This window comes from Coregonus lavaretus, assembly GCF_964263955.1.
Source record: "Coregonus lavaretus genome assembly, chromosome: 12".
Lineage (NCBI taxonomy): Eukaryota > Metazoa > Chordata > Actinopteri > Salmoniformes > Salmonidae > Coregonus > Coregonus lavaretus.
The window spans coordinates 19,790,787-19,815,486 of NC_139999.1; the positions used below are offsets into that span (position 1 = coordinate 19,790,787).

The 24,700-nt window shown below is 41.3% G+C and overlaps 1 protein-coding gene across 1 annotated transcript in view; it reads left to right on the forward strand.

Moving 5' to 3' along the window:
* Positions 1 to 4,179: 4,179 nt before the first annotated feature.
* Positions 4,180 to 24,700, forward strand: part of LOC311137899 (cadherin-4-like) — a gene marked incomplete at both ends in the record, with an annotated part of 368,521 nt that continues 348,000 nt past the window's right edge. Inside the window, 2 exons of the mRNA XM_084172505.1 lie at positions 4,180 to 4,236; positions 5,240 to 5,351. Coding sequence (XP_084028631.1) covers positions 4,180 to 4,236; positions 5,240 to 5,351 — 169 coding nt within the window. The remainder of the gene's footprint in view (positions 4,237 to 5,239; positions 5,352 to 24,700) is intronic.

Consider the following 24,700-nt stretch of genomic DNA (forward strand, 5'->3'; position numbering starts at 1 on the left):
AGAGAGAATGTGTTTGTTTATTTTTGTTTAATTCATCACTGGATAATCTGACTATTTGTGACAAAAGATCTCAATCCAATATGTTTGTGTTATTGGTAACTTGACATTCCTCTTGTGTAATAACACATACAACTCAGCTCCATTACTGTGCAATAATAATTTAACTACTCAGTGACTTTGTAACAACAAGTAAATACAACAGTAATAACAGTGTTTCTACTCAGCTATAAGAACAAATGTTAATATGCAGGATGGGATCAAGAGAACTGTAAATTGTTAGATTACAGTATTCCCTAAAACGTCATTCTATTGGAGTCATACTGATGTCACTAAAGAAATGTAAGCTTTAGGTTAATGCTCAGAGAGAAAGGGGAGAAACACTGCATTGTAACAGAAAAGGCTCTGCACAGAAGCAATCAATTACAAAAATGGAGAATCACATTTGTTTGAGACAGCAGCAGCCTGTAGAGTCTATGGTATGGTGCTCATAACTTATTTCCTCTTTTAAAAGAGAACTGGGACCCATTTGGTGAGATTTGTTTAATAATTCAGCATGGCCTTAAACCAATTCACTTCAAGTGCCCAGATGGTATTTTTATTAGGCAAATGCTCAATACTCGAGTGGAATAATTTACTTGCATTCCAAAACTGGCAGAGTACCTCCGAGCCACAGAATTGACTGAGCAGAGAATCAGTCAGTCCCTGCTTTGGGGTAGTAATTCAGCAAAACAATAATTTTCATGAATATTATTGTGTTTGTTCTGTGGGGTGAGACTGGCAGCTCTGTAGGCCTGTGTTACTGCCATTATATCATTGTGGGCACAGCAGAGGGGCTGACAGGGAGGTGGTACACTGGGGTTCCATAACACTGAGAATGTCAGACCCTCGATACTTGCTCATCAAGACGGTGGTGAGGATCTAGAAAATTAGAGCCTAATATCCCTTTCACACACAGACCAAAATCCCTCTCATTTACCATGCCTGCATTTTTATACCAGCTTTTTGGTATATCTGAAAGGGGTAGGGGGTAAACAACTTGTAAAAATAAAAGCCACCTAAAGACCTAGTCATGATTCCTGCATTTTCACAGACCCTGTAACCAAAATACAGGTATCAGGTCTATGGGAATGGTTCTCTGCATTTTTGCAGGTAAGTTCCTTAACATTTCCATTGTTTAACACCTCCCTCATTTGAACTGCAAACAGCCCCCATTGTTTTTTTTAAACAGGAAACTAGCTTTAAAACTGTAAAATGTTATCTCTGCCTCATGGCAAAATGTGTAGAATTGCAGGAAAATAGCTTTGAAATGTCAATTTTTCTCTCACCCTCATGACAAATGTGTAGAATTGCAGGAAGTTAGCCTTAAAACAGCATAATTTTGTCTCTGCAGCTAACTAAAACTGCCAACACTGAATTTATTCTACTCTAATTCAGAGGAGAGGTTTGCATTGTCTATTCACACAAAGTATTGTTTCCTGTCAACAGACCTGTTCTGTCCAGGAAGTGGAAGCAGGGACACTATGAGGTGACATTACTTATTCAAATCATTGTTTAAAGAACAAGCCAGTGGATTTTAAGTTCTTCAACAGTTGTTGAGCAGCCTTCCTGCCAGGCCTGGCTGGGCGTAATGAAAACACGGTCATAATGCCCTGTAGAGACATGGAATAATATATGGGACCAAAACCTCCTCCCACTAGACAGCCATAAACTAATGGTTTTAACTTGTGTTTGTTTTAACATAAAGACCAGGTGGAATGTAGGCTACTACAGTACAACTACAGTATTGCTAGCTATGCAAACAGCAGATTATCATTACACTTACATAGCAAAGGGCCAAAATTGAATGGCAGTGTCAGTGCCAGAAACTGGGCTGCAATGATTGATGGAGATGCACTGTCATATACCTTTTGATGGGATTAAATTGTCATGACCTCTTGAATATGGAAATCCAGGCACCCAACAGAGGATTTACGAAATGTCAGCATTATTAAAATGTAGACCAAGATAAGACTCAGCTTGGCAACACCTTCTATAGTCTCCAGTGTTATGTTATGAGTCTCAATAATACTATGAAGGATACAGTGCCTTCAGAAAGTATTCATACCCCTTGATTTATTCCACATTTAGTGTTACAGCCTGAATTCAAAATGGATTTTAAAAAATATTTTTCTCACCAATCTACACACAAAACCCTAGAATGACAAAGTTAAAACATGTTTTTAGAAATGTTAGCAATTTATAGAAAATTAAATACAGAAATATCTCTTTTACATAAGTATTCACACCCCTGAGTCAATTATTTGTAGAAGCACCTTTGGCAGAGATTACAGCTGTGAGTCTTTCTGGGTAAGTCTCTAAGAGCTTTCGACACCTGGGTTGTGCACCATTTCCCCGTTATTCTTAAAAAAATTATTCAAGGTCTGTCAAATTGGTTGTTGATCATTGCTAGACAACCATTTTCAGGTCTTGCCATATATTTTCAAGTAGATTTAAGTCAAAACTGTAACTCGGCCACTCAGGAACATTCACTCTCTTCTTGGTAAGCAACTCCAGTGTAGATGTGGACTTGTGTTTTAGGTTATTGTCCTGCTAAAAGGTGAATTAATCTCCCAGTATCTGGTGGAAAGTAGACTGAATCAGGATTTCCTCTAGGATTTTCCTCTAAGAATGTCCCCCCCACTTTTCGTCGAGGATAGTCATGTGTATCCTACCTGAGTCCTTCGCAGAAGAGCTTTGATATCTGCCACACCCCCTTGAAATCAGCTGTTGTTTTGTCAGAACAGAAAAGCATGCACATGTTTAAAAACGATATGGTACATCGTTTTATATATAAAATGTCTGCCACAAGTAGAGAAATGTATTTTTACAACTTTACAAATATTTTGAGATTCCTCCTCTGTAAAGATAATTTGCCTGATGACGCGCTAGTGGACAAGGAGTCTCGTTTCATACAAGCGCATTTGTTTCCACATTACCTTTTACCTTTTTCAAAAGGAGGTGAGGAGAAGACTGAAGATTTAGCAAAACCAATTGAGAATCTCCCAGGGACAGCGGTTGTGGCTCCAAACCTACACTCCAAACCTACACAAACGTTTTCTGTCCATTGTTTGTAATTCCATAAGTTTAGTGTTCTAGAACAATGTCCAATTGCTGACACAAAAAAGCTATGTTTGGTAAATATTAGGTACTGTATGTGGATGATGGTCATGCATACAAACTAGGAAGGGAAATAAGTGTCTACAGTTTCCACTTTTTTTTGTTATTTCATTAAATGTTGTTTTTAGAAAGGGGCCGTTTACCCAACAATTCAGTCTTTCTTCAAACAAGAACTGTAGCTGTCTCTGGAATATTCAGTAGCCTATATTCATATGCCTGCCCCATAGAATTAGGAATTAGAATACTTAGTAATTGAATTTGATCTCTATGGCCAGCCCATTCTTAACCAAACATTTCAGAAACATTGCAAAAGGTCAAATGACAAGCTTTACCTTCATGCTGACTCATACTGTTTTGAGAGACTATGAGTATGATTATTTTAATGCACAATTCTGTACTGCAGTGGTTTGTACTAGTGGTATTTAAACGTCACTACTATTTTTAAAAAATGCAAATCTCACTATAGATCATGAGAATAGGAGGTAACTGTGGTGTGAAATAGACTCCCACGTGGTGATGGACACATGAACGGATAAGGGTCAATGGCTTCACTCAAAGTGTGCCAGTTTCAAGTAAGAATGACCATTGCTCAAAAATAATATAGACTTTTATGCTACTCTATTCTTTGTTACACAGTACGTGGACATCTCCTCCATGTACAAATGTAGGCTTGAAGTTTCCTATAAACGAATCAAGTAATAATTCAGCAAATGAGAAAATGGTCAAGCTTTTACAGTGACAATAGCCTACAGTGCATTATGTGCGGTAGGAGGGGTTCTAGTGACGTTGGCATCCAATAAGTGCGCTGGCTCCTTGGTACAGAGCAGCATCAGCATCGCTCTCTCGCTCTCCTCTCAGCGGCAGTTTTGCGCTAGACAAGTCGGAACAATTTCTTACACATTGCTTGTTATTGCACTCAGAACTTTGCATCCAAGAAGAGAGCTCCGGGAATTAATACAATTTATTCGAGGAAGGAGAGTCGGACAAATCGCTGTCCCTTGATCTTACAGCGCTCTGGCAAAGATGAATTTTGTATCCGTTGTTATACTGGCGTGCACCTTACTTGTGGGCACATCTTGGGTAAGATATATTTATTTTCGAAATACGGTGGAAGTAACCTACTGCACTGCTGTGCCAGTTAGGCATGCACGAGCTTTGCAACGCTGTGCATGTGGTGCTGAATTGTGGTCAGCGACTTTTCCCTAAAGTAACGTGCTGCGTTTAAAGAGCCGATACTTCAAAAGGATTTTGTAGTCACCACTCATTTCGGGTTTGGTCACAAAAAAAGCTACATCCATGTTGAATGACAGGTGCCTGGATAAACCAAGCAACTATTCATTTTGAGTCCCTTTTCTAATCATTTACTTTAGCCTACTGAACTGCAGTAGCCTATTAGTGAGATAGCATTGCAGAGGATGCTGAAGCCTTTGGTTTCATAAATGATATAGTAGCATATAGGCTATAGGAGGCTACGAACTTCATGCACGTTTATGGACTGTCATATTCCCTTTGATTAAATCACCACTAGCCTATTACTAGCATGTTATAGCCTCGATATAATATCCAATTCACTAAATCTCATCATTTGATTTCATTGAAATGTAAAAACGTATCTGAATTGAGGGCCAATGTTGTTGTTTTTCTGAAATAGCCTACTCATGTCTGAAGTAAACATTTCATTTGTCTCCTGGATAGCATCTTTCTTTCTGTGGTAGAATAAACAAATTTGACATTTTGAATAGATTGTCTCTTTTTACTATACAGTATTGAGACTTTGAGCATGATCTATGAGTATGACCTAATATGCAATTTCTGTTGCCCATCATCATCATTATCATGATCATATACAACACTTTAAAAAGGTGACCAATGAACCCACTGGTATCTGGTGTTTGTCATTTCATTGTAAATGTTGTCATCCATTTAAACAGCAAGCGGTGGACTGAAGCAAATCAGCAACACCAGTCTCTAGTCTGTCTGTCGAAGGTTCAATATCAGTCTCAAAGCCTGCGAGATCAGCCTGTGACCATCTGGCCACAAGTCCATTTTCCAATGCTTATCGGCTGTCTTTCTTTCTCCCCAGGGGACCAAGGCAGGTCAACCACCTATACCCCCATGCAGACCAGGCTTCTCCGAGAGTTTCTACACTGTGTTTGTCTCGAGGGATCTACTGCGAGGTCAGAGCATTCTCAAAGGTAAGCACTATGGCTGTGGAGGCCCTGGATCTCATTTATTGACTGGAATATATTATGGTATGTGGCATTCCATCATGACTTAAGAAGGTCAGTGCACACTCTGTGGTAGAACAACGCAGCTCTGGTGGAACACTCAGAACAATCATCCATGTGTTGATGCAGTTAAAGTTGGATGGAATGTACACTCTGTGTTTTGAATCTACATGATAATTGTGTCTGATTTGATAAGAGGTGTGTAATAGGCTCTTTCTAAATATAAAAAAATATTATTTCTTATCACATGAACTGCATTTTCAAGCCAACATAAGAGAGGGTTTCCCATTGAAAACATTGCATTTCTCCTTTCATAAAGGATCACTTAAGCAGCAGACTTACCAAAGCAGGCTCATTTAATCACCCATCTATCTCCTCTCTGTGTTTGCTTCTGGAAGCTCACAGCTTCTATTTTATTCTGTGTATTCAATGTATTACATTTTCCCTTTTATTCTCTCTATTTTTCAGAGGAATTCAATTCTCTTTTCATGCGCTCCCTTTCTTTTCAGCACATCACATTTATTGTGAGGTTCTTCTCCAGCAACGTATAATTTTTACTGTTTGTCTTGAAGTCACTTATACAATTGCGGAAACAAACCTCACTGGCAGATTCTTTTATCATTCTTGTATAATTGATCATTCTATTTGCATGCATTGCATATTCATCTTAGAATAGTACATTTGACCAAACATCTTGGTTAGGTGTAGTACAGTAAGAGCTTTATGAACTCAGCAGAGTTTAGGGATGAGGGCAGGGTTAAGGTACTCCTAAAACACACCGGATCCCCTATGACTGTTCACAGTGGCTCAACACTACAGAAAGATGAGCCCCACTCTCCCATGACACTTATCCTTTCTGCATGCAATTTTTTGTTGTTGATTGAAACGTTATTTTCTATGAGGAAACAGTGCTCTTGTTTTAATGTTTGTTGGGACATGTCACCTGCTTTAAACAAAAGCAATTGAATTATTGCTGAGGTTATTTCATTATTTAGGAGGCAGACAAGGACAGCACATCCTGTCAATAGGGAGATACTTTGCCTGGAGGCTTGGGGTTGAAGGGACTTGCCTGTCTGGAAATTGGCTGAGGTGTCCACAGTGACCCACGCCAAAAACAAAGTTGACAGAATCTGATACATTTGGACAGGTACGACATAGAGGGCCCTGGTGTTTGTGTGGTGCGTGTGTGTGTTTCTGAGAGAGAAACACTGCTGCCTGCACCCAGCAACAAAAATCATATACCACCAGTGCTAGATCATTTTGATTTGGTCTATATTATACAGCATCCATTACTTCGATACCAATATTACCTCTGTATCCTCTCACTCTGTTGCTCTGTGAACACCAATCTTTGTGCCATGCTGTCCTCCCTACTGGCCACTCAAGAATATCGTCTGGAGGAGCTTAAGTCCTCCTGCTATGATTAATGTACCGCGGCTGGCCTGACTGAGGGTTTGTTTTCTCCACAACACAAGGCAACAGGGAAAAAATGAGGAATACTAACAATTCTGTGTACAGTATGTAACCCAGAACCGTCTAGGAAATTAATGGTGAGGCAGAGAAGAGGGAGGGGCTGAGGTGCTACAGTGGTACGGTTGCTGGACCATTGAAACTATATAGGCACTGCAGCCTGTGCTCCCTGTGAGAGGAAGACACTGAGCGATAGGCCCAGCATCCCAGCATCACAGCATCACAGCCAGGTGCAGCCTGACATTGGCTTCTATGCTGTTCGCTGGACAGTAAACCTCAGCCATTTCCATGTTCTAATCCCACACCATTCATCCAGTCTTTAAGGTGGTGGGGAGGAAGAGCTGTTAGACAGTGTTTGTCATATTGACTGTTTGGAGGGAGTGTGGGTGGATGTTAGACCATAGCCTAATGGCACAAATTATACTTTTATCTTGTTAGCACCCACATCAGTGCCTTTTCACATCTCTGGCCTTAATGGGTAGGTGCTTGTCCACCCACGTCTGTTTGGTTGAGATAAAAATGTTTATGGATGCAAAGGTGATCAGTATGTTCTCCCAACAATATAGTGAAGCGAGTAATGTTCTAGCTGGGATTATCCAGTCACAGGTCCTCCTTCCATACATATCCATATAGGTTAAACAGGCCTTTATTGGTTTATGGTAACACAAAATACCTTTATTGTTAATCGTCACATACATTTATTGGCTGACCTAAGTGTAACAGAGTGAATTAACACATGCTTCAATGGAGCTGATTGTCTTTGTATGGCAGTGAGCCTAGAGAGGCATAGCGCTCATTCCATCCAGATCCCTGCTGTGGCCAGATAGGCCATGAAAAGGGATATTCCGGTGATTGCACATCACAGTGTAAACCATCACCTCGGTCTAAGAGCCAGAACAGACACCTAGGTACGTAGGCAGGGAGCACAAAATAAATTGATTTGAACTGCAGTTTCTTCAGAGTAGTGGCCCTTAAAGTCACTGTCAGAACGTATTCAAAAAAACATCTGTGATGAGTTTCATCCCTCGCCCCTCACCATCTACCACTGCAGAGGTGAGAAGGGCAACAACAGAACCATGGTGGAGTTGGTTGAGTGCATATTTTTGTTTTCTGTTATGGCTCTATGGCTCAATGTGTCAATCAAAGGTACAATGTAACTTTAAACTGAATAGCAATGTTGCTTTGGGATGCTTTTGATTCTCTCTAAAGTAATGGAATCCAGGCACCTAATAAAAGTATACTGCATTGAGGTTCAGGAGGGAAATAATACAATGCCATCTTGGTCTTCAGGGTGACAGCACCACAAGTGAAGTGTCAGTTATATGGACAAGTGCATCTTTCATTGAAGCTTTTGCTTTGTGAACTGCAGCACATACTTCTATCCCCTTTCAAACAGAATGGACTTGTTTTGATGTCTAAACTTGATGCATTCTTTCTTTGTATCTTCAAGGAATCTGAACCCTCACTGCCCTATCTGATGAGAAACATGGGATTCAATCCCTCCCTTTGTTTCTTATGTGTGTTACCTCTACCTTTCCTCCTTTCTTTCTTTTTCTTTTCACTCCCCTCATTTTCTTTCAATATGTGCTATTTGCTCTTTGCGGTTCCGGCATTTGATAAACAGGTGGTTTGACTACTTTTCCTGCATTTACTCTTTGTTAGATGTCGATAGACAATATCAGTATTACAACTCATTCATATTATTGGGAGTTAGGGAAGATGTGTTTATATTACATTTACCATTAACCAGATGCCTTCAACTATCAGCATTTTACTGTCAACCCACAACTTTAGAAGTGGCTTGTGTGAAATGACATGTGATCCCAATCAGACAACATTTTAAGTTATCTGACAAATAAAGTAATATCATGGTTAAAACAGCCTGTCTGGTGTCTGCTCTGCTCGACAGAACCTCAGACACCTCGCCTAGCTTCTCTCCAAGTCAGGAAGCGCTGCTCTCATAAGTATGTCCAAACCCAGGGAAAGGGATTACGATTTCAGGCATTTGATAAGCAGGATGCCATTTTCCCTCTGACTCACTGTCTCTGTTGTCCTCCGTAGAGCCTTTCATCTCTCCACACAGGACATAGAGTCTGTGGTGAGCTGATAGAATACAGGTAGTGAAGATGAGCTACATCGTTTCTCTTTATCTCCTCTTCCCTTCACACACAACACGAGGTATGGCCCTATATCCCTCAAAGTCCCTAGAACATGACATCCACTGCTAGTCCATTCCATTACCCCAGCCACCCAAGATACATACGTTACAGTACAATGCTTTCCATATAATGTTGGTCGTCCCTGCTATGGTGGTTGAGGTACTGCAAAGAGCTGTTGGAAGGACAGCTAACTTTCAGCAGAAATAGTGGATGTTGTCACGAGAACTATATACCAAAACCTCTCCTGGTATTGTTACAGTGACTAGTGGGGTTCTTCTTGCGAATCAGCATAGTCATATATGGAAACTGTCACCCCTCTGTAGTGTATGAATGATAAAATGATAGATTCAAAATTAATCTGTGTGCGACTGCCAACATTTTTCTCAGTAGATAAAAAAAAACAAAAAAAACATGCATCAATGGTTCAGTTAAGCAGGTAGTAGTTGCTCTAAAATACAGAAGCCTCTATTCTCTGTAGGGTTGCAAAGTTACCAGTAATTTACCAAACTAATTTAGGTAATTAACAGAGAATATATGGCAATCTATCGTAACATTGGCAAATTTATACTTGAACTTGTGTATTCACATTGACATTTAGCAGACGCTCTTACCCAGAGCGACTTACAGTTAGTGAGTGCATACATTTTTCATACTGGCCCCCCGTGGGAAACGAACCCACAACCCTGGCGTTGCAAGCGCCATGCTCTACCAACTGAGCTACACGGGGCCCTATATATATATATATATATATATATATATATATATATATATATATATATATATATATATATATATATATAGTATATATATATTTTTATATCTGGGTCCATATTGTCCATGAGTTTCTAGTAGATAGACCTTATGGTTCAAGAGAAAATAGCCTAATTAATGAAAAAAAGCATCTAATCAACAATGGTATTATTTTCAATGAACTCTGCAACTCTTCCAACTATTGACTTTTTTCACAACTGCCACCAGTTTGAAGCCAAAACATTGACAATAAATATATATTGACATGGTAAAATAAATAAAAGTGTGTGAAAAATTATAAAAATGATATTTCATGTTCAAACCCTCATATTAAACACCAATTGTATTCACTAAGTTGATGGTTTATATTTAGGATAATGTTTTGCAGCTTTGGCATTCTATTTTCTATTTAAAAAGCAGCGATTACAGCCTTGAGTTCTTGGGTATGACGCTACAAGCTTGGCACACCTGTATTTGGGGAGTTTCTCCCATTCTTCTCTGTCAGATTGGATGGGGAGCGTCGCTGTACAGCTATTTTCAGGTCTCTCCAGAGATGTTCGATCGGGTTCAAGTCCGGGCTCTGGCTGGGCCACTCAAGGCCATTCAGAGACTTGTCCTGAAGCCACTCCTGCTTTGTCTTGGCTGTGTGCTTAGGTTCATTGTCCTGTTGGAAGGTGAACCTTCGCCCCAGTCTGAGGACCTGAGCGCTCTGGAGCAGGTTTTCATCAAGGATCTCCCTGTACTTTGCTCCGTTCATCTTTCCCTCGATCCTGACTAGTTTCCCAGTCCCTGCCGCTGAAAAACATCCCCACAGCATGATGCTGCCACCACCCTGCTTCACCGTAGGGATGGTGCCAGGTTTCCTCCAGATGTGATGCTTGGCATTCAAGACAAATGATTAAATCAAATTTTCATCAGACCAGAGAACCCTGTTTCTCATGGTCTGAGAGTCCTTTAGGTGCCTTTTAGCAAATTCCAAGCGGGCTGTCATGCGCCTTTTTCTGAGGAGTGGCTTCCGTCTGGCCACTCTACCATAAAGGCCTGATTGGTGGAGTGCTGCTGAGATGGTTGTCCTTCTTGAAGGTTCTCCCATCTACAAAGAGGAACTCTGGAGCTTTGTCAGAGTGACCATCGGGTTCTGGGGTCACCTCCCTGACCAAGGCCCTTCTCCCCCGATTGCTCAATTTGGCCGGGCAGCCAGCTGTAGGAAGAGTCTTGGTGGTTCCAAACTTCTTCCATTTAAGAATGAAATAGAAATAAGACAAAAAAACTGAAAACTTGAGCGTGCATAACTATTAACCCCCCCAAAGTCAATACTTTGTAGAGACACCTTTTGCAGCAATTACAGCTGCAAGTCTCTTTGGGTATGTCTCTATAAGCTTGGCATATCTAGCCACTGGGATTTGTGCCCATTCTTCAAGGCAAAACTGCTCCAGCTCCTTCAAGTTGAATGGGTTACGCTGGTGTACAGCAATCTTTAAGTCATACCACAGATTCTCAATTGGATTGAGGTCTGAGATTTGACAAGGCCATTCCAAGACATTTAAATGTTTCCCCTTAAACCACTCGAGTGTTGCGTTAGCAGTATGCTTAGGGTCATTGTCCTGCTGGAAGGTGAACCTCCGTCCCAGTCTCAAATCTCTGGAAGACTGAAACAGGTTTCCCTCAAGAATTTCCCTATAGTTAGCGCCATCCATCATTCCTTCAATTCTGACCAGTTTCCCAGTCCCTGCCAATGAAAAACATCCCCACAGCATGATGCTTCGACCACCTTGCTTCACTATGGGGGTGGTGTTCTCGGGGTGATGAGAGGTGTTGGGTTTGCGCCAGACATAGCGTTTTCCTTGATAGCCAAAAAGCTCAATTTTAGTCTCATCTGACCAGATTACCTTCTTCCATATGTTTGGGGAGTCTCCCACATGCCTTTTGGCGAACACCAAACATATTTGCTTATTATTTTCTTTAAGCAATGGCTTTTTTCTGGCCACTCTTCTGTAAAGCCCAGCTCTGTGGAGTGTATGGCTTTGAAGTGGTCCTATGGACAGATACTACAATCTCCGCTGTGGAGCTTTACAGCTCCTTCAGGGTTATCTTTGGTCTCTTTGTTGCCTCTCTGATAAATGCCCTCCTTGCCTGGTCCGTGAGTTTTGGTGGGCGACCCTCTCTTGGCAGGTTTGTTGTGGTGCCATATTCTTTCCATTTTTTTAATAATGGATTTAATGGTGCTCCGTGGGATGTTCAAAGTTTCTGATATTTTTTTATAACCCAACCCTGATCTGTACTTCTCCACAACTTTGTCCCTGACCTGTTTGGAGAGCTCCTTGGTCTTCATGGTGCCGCTTGTTTGGTGGAGCCCCTTGCTCAGTGGTGTTGCAGACTCTGGGGCATTTCAGAGCAGGTGTATATATACTGAGATCATGTGACACTTAGATTGCACACAGGTGGACTTTAACTAATTATGTGACTTCTGAAGGTAATTGGTTGCACCAGATCTTATTTAGGGGCTTCATAGCAAAGGGGTTGAATACATACGCACGCACCACTTTTCCGTTATTAATTCTTTCGAATTTTTTGAAACAAGTTATTTTTTTCATTTTACTTCACCAATTTGGACTATTTTGTGTATGTCCATTACATGAAATCCAAATAAAAATCCATTTAAATTACAGGTTGTAATGCAACAAAATAGGAAAAACGCCAAGGGGGATGATTACTTTTGCTAGGCACTTTATATAGTGTAATTACAGACACCTGTGATAATCTGAAGTACCCAAAGGGGCCACTTGATGTTTTGTGAAAGATTACATAAAATTCTTGAAAGATACCAAAATGCTCATAGCTTACTGGTAAACGTCAAAAGCTTCAAGTAATATATCCTCCCTTTACAACCCTTATTGTCTGGGGTTTTTCCATCACTTACAAGCATATTAGAGTTAAGGGTATGTTTCGACCCAACTACCCTACATTCATATAGCTAGCTCAGCAGGAGCCATAGCTGAAGAGAAAAAACGTGTTGCTTTGTTTTATCATGGACTCCTGCTGCAATGCATTTCCAAGCCCTGTGCCTCAGTAGTCGACCGGGGAAGGTTATAAAATAGATCTACATGTATATAAAAATAGGAGATGAGCCAAATGTGTCCCAAAGTCTGACCTTCAGAATGAGGTAATCATGATATTATCAGACGTTAGATGGGATCTTCTAGAGCTAGAAGCAGCCAATCATTCAAAGCACAGACAAGTAAGGAAAAGGAAAGGGAGCAAAAGGGCACATGATATGTTTTTCTCAAAATTATCCAGGAGATTCATTTGGGTGGACAGATGTGGTTGAAGTTCACTGCTTTAGTGTACGATACAGCATAGAGTCAGAATTTCTATTGAAATGGCTTTGGAAAAGCAACCAATGTCAGGGATAGTTGCACCCAGCCATATAATCCCCATGTAACCCCTGGTCTCTTCCAGAGAGAGCCATTTAAGTTCAATGAATGCAATTTGCATCGTTAATCAATATATTTTCTTAAATCTGCCACCCTCTTAATCAATATGCTTTAGTGCTTTACATTTTCGTGCTCTCTAATGATTTGAGACCCTGATAAGGGAGCTATCTTTTGTTGTGTTACAGAAAGAACTGATTTTCCTGGTAGGAAACCTCAGTTTCACCTCTTAACCGTCTGTGTGACCCGATATCAACAAGGTAATTACCATGGTTTTCCACCTCCCCTAAGCCCCAGGATTTACATGCATCTGAATACAAATCAGGCTTCTGTGTTCAAGTGAGGTTTAGCTGGCTTTAGACAATTCATTCACTTGTTATCTTATTTAGTTGGATCTTTCCTACAGTTAGATTTGTTAGGTTATTAAGCGGATTATGATTTTAAGTATTAATAGGAGCAACACATTAAGTAGTACTAAACTCAGCAACGTCCCTTTTTCAGGACCCTGTCTTTCAAATATAATTCGTAAAAATCAAAATAACGTCACAGATCTTCATTGTAAAGGGTTTAAACACTGTTTCCCATCCTTGTTCAATGAACCATAAGCAATTAATGAACATGCACCTGTGGAACGGTCGTTAAGACACTAACAGCTTACAGACGGTAGGCAATTAAGGTCACAGTTATGAAAACTTAGGACACTAAAGAGGCCTTTCTACTGACTCTGAAAAATACCAAAAGAAAGATGCCCAGGGTCCCTGCTCATCTGCGTGAACGTGCCTTAGGCATGCTGCAAGGAGGCATGAGGACAGCAGATGTGGCCAGGGCAATAAATTGCAATGTCCGTACTGTGAGACGCCTAAGACAGCGCTACAGGGAGACGGACAGCTGATCGCAGTGACAGACCACGTGTAACAACACCTGCACAGGTTCGGTACATCCGAACATCACACCTGCGGGACAGGTACAGGATGGCAACAACAACTGCTCGAGTTACACCAGGAACGCACAATCACTCCATCAGTGCTCAGACTGTCCGCAATAGGCTGAGAGAGGCTGGACTGAGGGCTTGTAAGCCTGTTGTAAGGCAGACATCACCGGCAACAACGTCGCCTATGGGCACAAACCCACAGCCGCTGGACCAGACAGGACTGGCAAAAAGTGCTCTTCACTGACGAGTCGCAGTTTTGTCTCACCAGGGGTGATGGTCGGATTCGCGTTTATCATCGAAGGAATGAGCATTACACCGAGGCCTGTACTCTGGAGCGGGATCGATTTGGAAGTGGAGGGTCCGTCATGGTCTGGGGCGGTGTGTCACAGCATCATCGGACTGAGCTTGTTGTCATTGCAGGCAATCTTAACGCTGTGCGTTACAGGGAAGACATCCTCCTCCCTCATGTGGTTCCCTTCCTGCAGGCTCATCCTGACATGACCCTCCAGCATGACAATGCCACCAGCCATACTGCTCGTTCTGTGCGTGATTTCCTGCAAGACAGGAATGTCAGTGTTCTGCCATGGCCAGCGAAGAGCCCTGATCTCAATCCCATTGAGCACATCTGGGACCTGTTGGATCAGAGGGTGAGGGCTAGGGCCATTCCCCCCAGAAATGTCTGGGAACTTGCAGGTGCCTTGGTGGAAGAGTGGGGTAACAAATCTGGTGCAATCCATGAGGAGGAGACGCACTGCAGTACTTAATGCAGCTGGTGGACACACCAGATACTGACTGTTACTTTTGATTTTGACCCCCCCTTTGTTCAGGGACACATTATTCAATTTATGTTAGTCACATGTCTATGTAACTTGTTCATTTTATGTCACAGTTGTTGAATCTTGTTATGTTCATACAAATATTTACACATGTTAAGTTTGCTGAAAATAAACGCAGTTGACAGTGAGAGGAAGTTTCATTTTTTGCTGAGTTTAGAAGTCTACCATCATAACCCAGCATAATACAAGGTGAAATGTGTATCATGAGAGCCTTGTGCTTGAGATACCTCTTGAAAAAACCATTTGGATTATGTCTTACGCTCACTTTCACCTTTTATAGCAGTGGTCTTTCAGAGATACTTATTTGCATGGCTTGAGTATACTCTCAAGCTTTGAGGTGAAATATGAAAAATAAATTACATCTGCATGCTTTTCTTCTTGTCTTCCTCCTACCTACCTGCGTGAATGTGCCAGTGTGTTAACCCTGACCTCTCTCAGCTGCAGCCTCCATGGTTAGAAGCCCTCTGGTAGTGCTTTAATTACTGTGTGGACTGAGTGGAGTGGATTAGTTCTGTAGGTCCGTCTCAGCCTGGGGGAGGAGGGATGTGATTCAACCCTAAGTGTCTCCATTCACTCTCCTCTTCTCCTCAAGAAAACAGGAAGAGGAGGAGGAGGAGGAGGAGGGAGGAAGATGACAAAGTAGTGGGCTTTGTTGGTATTCATGAGGAAATGCTATTTTCCTTTGCCAAACAGAAATAGTGTTTATTCTCGAAACACAAATATCGTGGACTACAGTACGTGGCTCATTTATGAAAGTGTCTAAAAGGTTTAGGCTGAGCTTTTCCCTCTTTGCCCTCTACATCCATCACAATGTTCCAATGTGCATTAGGTTGACTCACTCACTGTGGTGCTATAGATGCATAGTGCATACTGTTTGTGTATGTTAACACATATTATGATTCTACAATATGGTAGCATCTGTACATTCATGTAAAAGGGGGTTCTTGGAGAGCTACATCTGTTCAATGAGTAATGGGCAAAATATATGCCCATAAATGTCAGTCAGCCCGTCCATTTAGTATAGGCACCATCATCATCCTAGTCATTACTCACCATAAATAATCATCGTCTGAAGCAGTTAGTCTGAATGATGCTGTTACATTAAGGAGCGTATGGATTGGGACCATTTCACTCCTCCTCACGCTTCTTCCATCCATATCTTTCCCTCTCTTCCTCCTTCTTCCTTTCTCCTGAGTCAGGGACTTTAGGCGGCGTCTCACTTCATCGATGAGTTATAGTGAAGCATTTTAACCTTGTGCTGCCACTTTACCCCCAGGTTCCCCAACGTTCATATCCCAAGTCACCATCACTGGACGAGCTGAAAAACATAGTACAATCAAAGTGATTTACGACATGCTGCGCCCAACTTCTATATTCATATTCCTCAAAGCCGCAGCTACACACATCTCTAGGGCCACTGTGTACTGTAGGCTACATCTATTTCTGTAACCACAGGGTTTGTATCTTCGTAATTAAAAGGCTTCACTGTCAAGTTCCCTTTGTGCTCTAAAGTCGAACATCACAGAGGTCCCTAGCCACAGAAATAGCTGTGTTTAGTTTCTTGTTATCTCCGTATCTCTAGTCATGGTATTTATGTTCCTATGCTCTTACCTCTTTCATTTTTTTGTTTATTCTCCCACATGCTGGCAATCAGACTGTATTCTGTGTTTGGTGTATGAGTATAACTGACTGTGTGTGTCTTTGTGTGTGTTTTATGTTATGTCTGTTTCAGTGTGTTTGCTATGTACAGTGGGGGGAAAAAGTATTTAGTCAGCCACCAATTGTGCAAGTTCTCCCACTTAAAAAGATGAGAGAGGCCTGTAATTTTTATCATAGGTACACGTCACCTATGACAGACAAATTGAGATTTATTTTTCCAGAAAATCACATTGTAGGATTTTTTATGAATTTATTTGCAAATTATGGTGGAAAATAAGTATTTGGTCACCTACAAACAAGCAAGTTTTCTGGCTCTCACAGACCTGTAACTTCTTCTTTAAGAGGCTCCTCTGTCCTCCACTCGTTACCTGTATTAATGGCACCTGTTTGAACTTGTTATCAGTACAAAAGACACCTGTCCACAACCTCAAACAGTCACACTCCAAACTCCACTATGGCCAAGACCAAAGAGCTGTCAAAGGACACCAGAAACAAAATTGTAGGCCTGCACCAGGCTGGGAAGACTGAATCTGCAATAGGTAAGCAGCTTGGTTTGAAGAAATCAACTGTGGGAGCAATTATTAGGAAATGGAAGACATACAAGACCACTGATAATCTCCCTCGATCTGGGGCTCCACGCAAGATCTCACCCCATGGGGTCAAAATGATCACAAGAACGGTGAGCAAAAATCCCAGAACCACACGGGGGGACCTAGTGAATGACCTGCAGAGAGCTGGGACCAAAGTAACAAAGCCTACCATCAGTAACAAACTACGCCGCCAGGGACTCAAATCCTGCAGTGCCAGACGTGTCCCCCTGCTTAAGCCAGTACATGTCCAGGCCCGTCTGAAGTTTGCTAGAGTGCATTTGGATGATCCAGAAGAGGATTGGGAGAATGTCATATGGTCAGATGAAACCAAAATATAACTTTTTGGTAAAAACTCAACTCGTCGTGTTTGGAGGACAAAGAATGCTGAGTTGCATCCAAAGAACACCATACCTACTGTGAAGCATGGGGGTGGAAACATCATGCTTTGGGGCTGTTTTTCTGCAAAGGGACCAGGACGACTGATCCGTGTAAAGGAAAGAATGAATGGGGCCATGTATCGTGAGATTTTGAGTCAAAACCTCCTTCCATCAGCAAGGGCATTGAAGATGAAACGTGGCTGGGTCTTTCAGCATGACAATGATCCCAAACACACCACCCGGGCAACGAAGGAGTGGCTTCGTAAGAAGCATTTCAAGGTCCTGGAGTGGACTAGCCAGTCTCCAGATCTCAACCCCATAGAAAATCTTTGTAGGGAGTTGAAAGTCCGTGTTGCCCAGCGACAGCCCCAAAACATCACTGCTCTATAGGAGATCTGCATGGAGGAATGGGCCAAAATACCAGCAACAGTGTGTGAAAACCTTGTGAAGACTTACAGAAAACGTTTGACCTGTGTCATTGCCAACAAAGGGTATATAACAAAGTATTGAGAAACTTTTGTTATTGACCAAATACTTATTTTCCACCATAATTTGCAAATAAATTCATAAAAATCCTACAATGTGATTTTCTGGATTTTTCTCATTTTGTCTGTCATAGTTGACGTGTACCTATGATGAAAATTACAGGCCTCTCTCATCTTTTTAAGTGGGAGAACTTGCACACTTGGTGGCTGACTAAATACTTTTTTTCCCCCACTGTATGTGTTTCCCAGCTAGCACATTTGGTTCCTTGGAAGTTGTGGGAACATACGTTTTTGATTTCCCGTTGGTTCTGGGAACAAAGCCATACGTTTCCTGACCTGTAAAATGTAACGTTTTGTAAACATTCTGAGAACAGAAGTGAACATTTCACTTGTTCTGTGAACATTCATTTTTAGGTTGCAGGGAGGTACTGAGAACATTTTACTGGGGACATTTTATTAACGTTCTGAGAACGGAAGTTATTTGATGGTAATTAAATAATATTCTAAGAACAATCTCTGAATGATGAGAATGTTTTGAATGAAATGTAAGGGTTATTTGGAGGTTTTTGAATAACTTCCTTAAAACTTTCACTGAATGTTTCAATAAGACTTTTAATAACACTGCTAGGTTAGCTGTTTTGAACTCCAAGCACAGATAGGACACATGGAAATTAATTTGCTTAGGCATTAATCATGCAAACACATTTCTTTTTTTATTGTGGCACGGCGTCAGTGAGATTCAAACCTATGATCTTTAGTTCTCTATCCATGGAATTAGTCCACCATGATGGAGCTAGCATGCCATGTTTCTTTCATCTCATACAAAGCTGTTCATTTTAGTCTATTCAAACAGACTCATTTCAAAGGAAACAAGCACTCATTAAGATCAGGTGTGGCCAATTAGTGGGCGTGGCCAACACACCTTAACACACTTAACAAGACAGAGGATAGAGAGAGTTTTGTTGACTCTGAGAACGGAATGTATGTTTTTCTTTATAACATTCTTTGAACATTACTAATGTTTTTTTGTTTTGTTTTTATGGACAGCTTTCTTAATGTTCTGAGAACATGACTTTAAATAGAACCATGAGGAAACCTGCAGAAAACGTTACAATGAAGTACTGAAATTCCCACAGAAGAACGTTGTTTCTTAATGTTCTTGGAACAATTTGAGAACATGACTTTAAATAGAACCATGAGGAAACCAGTAGGAAACATTATGCTGAAATATTGTAATTCCCACAGAAGAACGTTGTTTCTTAACGTTCTCTGAACTATCTGAAAACATTCCCAATGTCAAACCAGTTGTAGAACATTACCAAAATTTAAATTAAATGTAACCATATTTGAACTTTTAGGAAACATTCTGTTAAAGTCATGAAAATACCAACTGTCCTGCACCATTACCAGAAAGTTGTGGGAAGGTTGTATGCAAAATAACCATAGGACAACCACGCTCTAAGAAACATGTGCTAGCTGGGTTGTTTGTCTGTCTGTCATGGTGTTTATCTGTAGTGTTAAGTAACTCTTCTACTACAGCCTGGGGTCTGTAGTGGGGTGGCTGAGTAACATTAGCCACAGGATGAGGAGGCACTGCTCCATCCACAGGGTGATTATCTTAAGTGCAGAAATTAAAGGATTACAAGCCAGCCACGTTATCCAGCTGTCAATCTCATTGCTCATTACCAAGCAAAGGATAGGCATGTGAGGGAGAGAGAGAGAGAGAGAGAGAGAGAGAGAGAGAGAGAGAGAGAGAGAGAGAGAGAGAGAGAGAGAGAGAGAGAGAGAGAGAGAGAGAGAGAGAGAGAGAGAGAGAGAGAGAGAGAGAGAGAGAGAGAGAGAGAAGATTTAGAGAAACAGACGGAGAGAGGTAGAGTAGAGGTAGAGTGGGACTGGGAGGTTTAGTGGCTTTTCTGTGTGGGTTCTGAATGGCCTTATTAAGCTTTTACTTCCAAGGCTTTGGAGAAAGAAATCACAAGCTTGTCAATCAAAGAGCAAACCTGTTTTGAGGTCCCTTGCAATTCCCATATTAATTAACGGCAACGATTAGTTAATTTAATTGAAGTTGCCTCAAGCTGTAATTTGCTTTCCAGCGGTATGAGTCCATGAAAGTACAGTAATTATACAAAACGCTTCAAAATGGAACATAGATCTATCTACCTGTTAAAAGCATAATTGATAAAGAATGGACTTTTCTTCAACAGTGTTTTTTTACAATGTTATTATGCTAAATATGCAGCTTCAAGGAGATGTAGCTAATTGGTATAATGCTCACTACACTATGACTGGGCTTTACGATACAAGATGGCTGATGCCAACTTAGAGACACAATCATCTCCAATGATTTGTCTTTGCTAGATCAATACTGCATGCAAGCTAGTGATGGGGGGTAAAAATCGATACAGTTACATATCGGGATATTATTTTTGACGATATATTCCATTGTATCGTTTTGACAATATCACAGTACTATTTTTGTGCTAGTTGGCTGTACCATGCATAGCTTGTTCTCCATCTTCTTTTTAAATAGGGAGACAATTTGTTTTCAGCACTTTTATTTCCATGACTGATCAAAACTTGTTTTCTCATGGCTCTCTCTTGTCATTCTGCAGCAGACATATGGTAAGCAATATGTTTGGAACATCAAATGACAATAAAATCACAGTATCGGATCGCAATACATATACACTGAGTGTACAACACATTAAGAACACCTTCCTAATATTGAGTTGCACCCCCTTTTGCCCCCAGAACAGCCTCCATTTGTCAGGGCATGGACTCTACAAGGTGTCGAAAGCGTTCCACAGGAATGCTGGCCCATGTTGACTCCAATGCTTCCCACAGTTGTGTCAAGTTGGCTGGATGTCCTTTGAGTGGTGGACCATTCTTGATACACACAGGAAACTGTTGAGCGTGAAAAACCCAGCAGCGTTGCAATTCTTGACACACTCAAACCGGTGTGCCTGGCACCTACTACCATACCCCGTTCAAAGGCACTTAAATCTTTTGTCTTGCCCATTCACCATCTGAATGTCACACGTACACAATCCATGTCTCAGTTGTCTCATCCCCTTCATCTACACTGATTAAAGTGGATTTAACAGGTGACATCAATAAGGGATCATAGCTTTTACTTGGATTCACTTAGTCAGTCTATGTCATGGAAAGAGCAGGTGTTCCTAATGTTTTATACAACCAGTATAGCCGCGCACTGCCTTAGTTAAGGCATGCCTCCCTGTTCTCTGCCCCCTGGTGGTCAAGATTGTAAATGCATCCCTCACATCTGGCCTTGTTTCTACTCATTTGAAAACAGCGGCTATAACTCCCATACTGAAGAAACAGGACCTGGACCCTCACCAACTACAGTCCTATCTCAAACCTCCCCTTCCTCGCCAAAGTACTTGAGTGGGTGGTAGCATCACAAATCCAACAATGGCCTCTCATGAACTTTTCGAACCCCTCCACTCGGGTTTCCGGGCTATGCATAGTAAAGGTAGTGAACAACCTCCTCTGTGCTGCTGATGCTGGGAACATCTCCATCCTCATTCTCCTGGACCTGTCTGCAGCATTTGACACTGTCTGTCATCAGTTTTTTAACTGACCGCATGGAGAGGCTTCTTAGAGTTTCTGGAACACCTCTTGCCTTCTATCTATCTGATAGTTTGTCTACCTTGGCAACTGCAGGTCTGCCCCAGCCCCTGTATCACAAGGTGTCCCACAAGGCTCAGTGGTAGGTCCATTACTGTTTAGTATTTACATGCTACCCCTTGGTCAGATCCTCTGTCAATTTGGACTCAGATTTCACTGTTATGCTGATGACACACATCTACATCCACATAAAACCCAACTAGACTCTGTTTTTGACTGTCTCCGTGAAGTGAAAACTTGGATGAGCAATAACATTTTAAAATGAAACAATGACAAAACTGAGATCATGCTCATTGGCCCCAACTCCCTCATCAACAAACTGGGTCAACTCAACATGGCAATCGACGGCTGCACCATCCACTCCAACTCCACAGTCAGGAACCTTGGTGTTACATTTGAACCCCACATCCGGAACATCCCCAAGTCAGCCTTCTTCCACCTCAAAAATGTCTCACGACTCAGACCCTCTCTCACTGACCCCACTGCTGAAACCCTCATTCACGTGTTTGTTTTATCACGCCTGGACTACTGCAACGCCATTCTCTACGGACTCTCCGCCAAAACACAGGACAGACTTCAACATATTCAGAATTCACACACACCAGACCTGGGGACCACATAATAATAATAATAATAATAATATGCCATTTAGCAGACGCTTTTATCCAAAGCGACTTAGTCATGTGCGCATACATTTTTACACAGTCATGTGCGCATCACCCCCACCCTCATCAAACTCCACTGGCTCCCAGTTCAATACAGGGTCATCTTTAAATTGCTCATGCTCACCTACAAAGCACCCAATGGACTGGCGCCCTCATAACTTACTGACCTCCCGCACCCCTACATTCCCACCTGTTCACTGCGCTGCTCTGACACTGGCCTCCTCACCATCCCTTACACCAGGTGCCGCTCCATGGGGGACCGGGCTTTTTGCAGTGCAGCTCTACAACTCTGGAACTCCCTCCCTCTCCATGTCAGAACCTCACAATCCATACACATATTCAAATCCACACTAAAGACACACCTCTTCACACAGGCTTACCCAGATTCTGTTGTCTTAGCTTTTATCCTCTAGTTCTCTTCCCTGGTTAGTCTGTCATCATGTTTAGTGTTCTCCATGGTTAGTCTGTCATCATGTTTAGTGTTCTCCATGGTTAGTCTGTCATCATGTTTAGTGTTCTCCATGGTTAGTCTGTCATCATGTTTAGTGTTCTCCATGGTTAGTCTGTCCTTATGTTTAGTGTTCTCCATGGTTAGTCTGTCATTATGTTTATTGTTCTCCATGGTTAGTCTGTCATCATGTTTAGTGTTCTCCATGGTTAGTCTGTCATCATGTTTAGTGTTCTCCATGGTTAGTCTGTCATCATGTTTAGTGTTCTCCATGGTTAGTCTGTCATCATGTTTAGTGTTCTCCACGGTTAGTCTGTCATCATGTTTAGTGTTCTCCATGGTTAGTCTGTCATCATGTTTAGTGTTCTCCATGGTTAGTCTGTCATCATGTTTAGTGTTCTCCATGGTTAGTCTGTCATCATGTTTAGTGTTCTCCATGGTTAGTCTGTCATCATGTTTAGTGTTCTCCATGGTTAGTCTCTCATCATGTTTAGTGTTCTCCATGGTTAGTCTGTCATCATGTTTAGTGTTCTCCATGGTTAGTCTGTCATCATGTTTAGTGTTCTCCATGGTTAGTCTGTCCTTATGTTTAGTGTTCTCCATGGTTAGTCTGTCATCATGTTTAGTGTTCTCCACGGTTAGTCTGTCATCATGTTTAGTGTTCTCCATGGTTAGTCTGTCCTTATGTTTAGTGTACTTTTATATAACTTACTTATTTTAATATAATTGTATTGCTTTTTATCCTGCAGATTTTCTGGTGTATCTAAAGTGACTTTGGGTGTCGTGAAAATGCTTAAAATAAAATGTATTATTATTATAGCATCGTGAGAATTGTGTGAAACGCAATACATATCGTATCGGTACCTAAGTATGGTGATAATATCATATCGTAAGGTCCTGGCAATTCCTAGCCCTAATGCCCTAATGCAAACCATTGTAACCTTTGTCAGAACAGGCACAAAGCATATTACAGTACTACATCGAAGATGGGTGTTAGAGAAAGGGAATTGCCTTTCTCTAACTTGATTAAGTAGGCTGAATCAGGTGGTAGGCTACTGTATGTGGTTAAAGCTAGAACAAGGTGGAGGAGCTGTAAAATGGATTGTGTTGCAACATCACAATAAGGAAATTAACCTGTCCTGCGTTTTATTACCCACTCACCCATATTACCACTGTGTAAAGAATGCTAAGCTTGCTAGTTTGCCATGGATTAGGGTGACTGTTTAGTAAATAAATGAAATTGCTTGTGTAAACCATGTTTGAATAGATACAGTACATGGAGGAAGAAACAATGCACTTCTTTAAACACATTACATATAGTGTTTTTCCCCCATGTGGATGTCTTATCCCCCATAAACTTCTGATTTCTCCTCTGCAGCTCCAGATTTGAGAAAATTACACATTTGAGCTATTCAATTAGTTTATATCACAATTACAGTATAGCTGTTGGTATTGGCATTCTTACATATTCAGATCAGCCTTGATGTTAAAATAAATACCGATCATCTCCCAGTGGTCTGAGCTTTTAGGAGCATAAAATAAAATGTAGGTGAATAGTAGGACCATAAAATAATCCCCCAAAATCCAAAATCCTAAATTGCATCTCCCACAGCTATGTATTTTCTGGATATGATTGCATCCATTTGCTGTCTATTTGGATGTTTAAAGCAGACTGTGTGTTATTTGCTCACACACTTGGCAGGAGGGTGTGGAATGTGGATGCCCACTGCTGAGAACTATTTATTGGACTTCTCTGCCCATTGATGTGTACCATTAGGTTTGGGCTTTGTGTTTTGGGCTTTGTGTTTCTGATCATTTGCAATATGTCTGAAATATTTGTTCAGGATAGTACATGAACAATACCAAA